The sequence below is a fragment of the Pundamilia nyererei genome, unplaced genomic scaffold (genome assembly GCF_000239375.1).
Source record: "Pundamilia nyererei isolate P.nyererei 1_Seehausen unplaced genomic scaffold, PunNye1.0 scaffold00120, whole genome shotgun sequence".
In the NCBI taxonomy this organism is placed as follows: domain Eukaryota; kingdom Metazoa; phylum Chordata; class Actinopteri; order Cichliformes; family Cichlidae; genus Pundamilia; species Pundamilia nyererei.
Window position 1 is genome coordinate 240,807 of NW_005187521.1, and position 4,474 is coordinate 245,280.

Sequence of the window (4,474 nt, forward strand, 5' to 3'; positions counted from 1 at the left end):
GGGCGAGAGGGAAGGAGTGACATGCTAAAAAGCCAAGCGAGACAGACTTGGCTCATGGAGGGATAGAGGGATTCAGAGATCACACCTACTTCAAACAAGAGAAAAGGGGAAAAAATGGAGGAACAAAGGAGGCCTCAGCATTAAGGAGGACTCTAAATCCTCTTCCTCTTTCTTGTTCTCTGCTCCCCTTGTTCTAATATCTGCTCATTCAGCACGAGCCTCTGGAGGGGACATTATCACAGAATCGCAAGCATGAATATGGCCACTAATGAGCCCAATAAAAGCACTTGAGTTTGTCAGAGTCTCATTTGTGCAGAAGCATATTGACAAAGCATCTAAAGATATACTGCACGCACATCATACATATCTAGTACTAACTGATTTCCTGCATAAGCGGCAGACTGTATATCCAGTCTAAGAGATCTGTTTAGTTGGTCTTTGGAGACTATATAGAATACACTTTCACATCAAAGTTCTCTCTTAATCCAGCGGTGAAGCAGCCTTTCAGTCTCTTCTCTAGCCTACGACAGTCCCTCCACCCAATAACTCCCCCCACATTCGGCAGCTCACCCTGACAGTCAGAGAGAATCCTGCTGAGTAGAGGGGGTTTTCTCTGTCCAGCTGCCCATTCACTGTCAGGGATCCACTGATGTAGTCCAGGGCAAAAACACTGTTTGTGTTTCCTAGATGGAGTGAGAGAGAGAGGGAGACCAAAGAAAGTCAGAGAGAGAAACAAAACCTGCATAGTTGATAATTCAACATGTCTCCTGGGATACAACAAGAATCCTTTGGAAGGGAAGGTGGTGGATGAGCCATGTGCAAGTCTCTATTTCATGTAATATGGATACTGCATTCACTGTGCTGTCTTTTATCTCTGTACCTCCCTTAGGCTGGCTGACCTCCTCCAACCTGTCCACAAGCTGCTTCTCCTAAACCCGCTTTATTTCTGTCACACTCCCCTTCCCTTTTTCACTTCTTTATTGAGTTCATCTGTAATTTATGTAGTGATAATGCTGTCAGTAACTGACTGCAAGCATGGTTACACATCCCGGGAACTCCAAGCATCGTGGCTGATATCGGAAAGATCTTTTTTTATTATGACTGTTAGTGTCACGGAGACTTTTTTAAAAATTAAATAAATGGGCTACTGTTTTGTTTGTCTGTGAATTCTCATATGCAGGCATAAAACCATTTGTGCTTGCACCATGGGTCTCCTGTATCATTTGTGCTGCTGATTGGCAGTTAAGTCGCGATAAAAGCATCAAAGACGACGCATGCTAGTAAGAAAGGGTGGGATGTAGGACAGCAAATGTTTTTAACTTTGAATTTAAAACAATCTTTACTTAGAAACTAAAACCCACAGATGAACTTCAATAACATATTTGGACGTATAATTGGGTATTAATAGAGTCTTATAATTCTTATAAGAATTTCTTAAACTGTAACATAATAGGCTTACAATACAGACTGACTGCAGTCACCCCTTTTTGCATGGGTTGATAAATTGCATTAACTTTGTCATACTCCATGCACTCCTTCAGAGAGGAGCATTTCAAATTATGAACGCTGCACTGTTCTCATTAACAAGTTCAAGTGTGCCTGGTGTTATCCATTCACTTCAATTAAACAGGTTAAAATATTAGACCGAGGCCCACTTGAGTCCTCTTCTAATATTTTCTTATTCCCTCTATTCCTTTTCAAATTACCGTCCTTCTCGTTAACTTTCACACCTCTCTCACACTTTTCTGTGACACTTTCTCTTTCTGTCTCTCTCTCCCTTTCTCTCTCCGACACCCCGCTAATTACACCCAGCAGATGGAGAGCACAAACAAAAGTACACCCAATGGCCCTCACCTCTTCACTTTTAATGTTCTCTTGCTCCAGCCCCGCACTGCCTGGTATCTCCCTCTCTCAGATCAGATGCTCAAGTCTCACTCAGAGAAGCTAATGCCTTTACACTTTCAGTGTGATCCTTGGCGCCGATGATGTGTTATATGAGACGTGAATAGCCCTTTTGAAATCTCTGGTAAGTAGCACTTTATAAATGTGAATGTTATTACAGCAATCTGTTCAGCTGAAGGCAAACAATGGAGGAGACAAGACTAAATGAGATCAATGAATGAATGGGAAACATACCTAGGACTAATTCAATTACGCCGTGTTAACATGGAGCACTTTAACACTTTTAACAGCGGCCACCACAGCAGGTCATCTGTGATGTCGCACACTGCAGGTTAAACAGGTTAATGTGAGGGAATGATCAAAAATCGAATAATGCTGAACAGATAAAATATAATCCAGCCGCAACCAAATCCAAAACATCTGACAAAAATGAGCACTACACATCAGCACACCATTATGCTGCATGCCAGGGTGGTCAAAAATAAGGCCCAGGGCACTAGAATTGGCCTGGAAAAGACTAGGACACTGGACAGCTTTAGAAAATATAAAGGACGGCATCGCTTTTCAATTTTTACCTGTAGTTTCAGAGGTTTTACAGCTTTTCCTGCTAATAAAGACGTTTCCATACAACAGTAAAATAATAGATACAGTAAAGTTTTTTTTTTACTATTGACTATAGAAATTTATGGAGTTTTTATTGATTTGTTTTTACAATGGCTCCAGTTAAAAAAAAAGTTCAATTGTGAATTAAGTATAATTTTCATTTTGAATTATATTACACAATTTAGGTCGTAGAATTTAAGTCATGCTGACAGATTTGTTTCATTTTTTTTGGGACACATTTATTTATTGGTTTTAACAAGTTTTACATAATGCACCATAGGTTTCTTTCCTTTACTACAGCAGTATTTTTCATAATGTAGAAAAACTAAGTCGCACTGTTGAAATTGCACTTCTTTTTCTTATACTGAGATATCTGAGACATTTAATGTGTATTTTAACGTGCTTATACTGAGATAGGAGAGTTTGACTAGTCTGGTCCATTTGAGATTAATGTAAGCTGTATGTGGCCTTCGATGTAAAACGACTCGACATCCCAGCTCTAGTTTAAGGCACGTACACTACTAATGTCCCTGTTAGCCCGCTTTGGGGAAATTTTTAAAATTTCATTTTAACATTTCCCCATCAGTGAACTGCGTGTACCAAATTCATGCATGTAAGAATTCAGTCAACAACTGGCCTGCATTAAATGACCTGTATTCAAAAATTAAATTTGAACATGCTAGCATCATAGACAGGTCACATTTAACTAAAACTTGTTATTGAAATCTTAAGCACCACAACATTTAACATGTACAGTATCGCTTTCAGTATGGCACAACTCTGAACGAGAGACACTCACACGATTGGACTGTGCATGCCTCCTGTGTCAAATTTAATGCTATGTTTGTTATTTGCAATAGCATTAAGACATTAAAGCATTTGTTTAGGATGCTCTTTTGCTATTTCCATGCAGAAAACAGATCGTTCAGTCTGCACCTGTGTGGATGGTCGGAAGCACCTGCTGCAGTACGCACACTTAGAAGGACTCTTTTGGTGGCAATGACAGCGAGAGCTAAACATTTACAGGTGTGGTTACACTTCACCATAGTTGATACTGAAGCCTTTTGCACATATGGCAGGGTGTTTTGTGGCACACATCAGTGTTGTGTCTGAAGGAGAGGGCCTAGAGAAAAATAAAAAATGAGCTCTTGAATTTATTTGGTTTCAAGGCTAACATTACTCCAGTTTTGGCAGATTACAAACAAATGTATACTGGATTTACTTTAAGGTCTATTCAGTAAAAATGAAACAGACCTGTCTGAAATACTATTTGAAGTTCTGGCCAGAAATTTGTTGTAGCTAATCCCCCGGTTTTGTCCTAATAATATAAATCAGTCATGGTTTTTGTAGCTTACCAACTATTACTTCTTTTACTTTACTTTATTCTTCTTTTTACATTTTGAGACATGATTGCTTTTCATTAGCTTTTGCATGATTAAACTAACTTCCTTTAATTTTCTGAAATCCTACATTCACAAGTAAGAACACTGTGAACCTTGAGCTACACTTTGAGCGGGATTAAGAAACATTCTCTTTCAGATAGGTTAGAGTAATAGCTGAGGTCTAGACTTCAGAGAAACATGTTGAGGTAAGTCTATAGTATACAACGGCTAGGGGTCAACAGATTAACCCATGCCTGTGTTCCCCACTCCCCAGTCGGCACTCTATTATTGCCCTGTATCTAGTCTGGAATGGAAGGGAGGGAAACTACAGAAGAATGAACATTGAGGAGAGGAGCCAAGCTAGCAAAGAGAGCAAAGCTTTGGGGTAATTGGCCTGGACTAAGGCCAAAAGGTGGAGAGTAGGATGTAGAAGGCACAGAAACTACTGCTGATCATATCCAGCCTACATAATGAATTTAGTTATGTAACTGATGACAAGTGGCATCTATCTATCTATCTATCTATCTATCTATCTATCTATCTATCTATCTATCTATCTATCTATCTATCTATCTATCTATCTATCT

General features: G+C 39.4%; 1 protein-coding gene across 2 annotated transcripts in view; it reads right to left on the reverse strand.

Annotated features, from left to right (window-relative positions):
• Positions 1–4,474, reverse strand: part of cdh23 (cadherin-related 23) — a 194,363-nt gene that overhangs the window by 86,148 nt on the left and 103,741 nt on the right. For both annotated transcript variants that reach the window (XM_013913214.1, XM_013913213.1), the window contains exon 10: positions 571–683. In XM_013913214.1, coding sequence (XP_013768668.1) covers positions 571–683 — 113 coding nt within the window. The remainder of the gene's footprint in view (positions 1–570; positions 684–4,474) is intronic.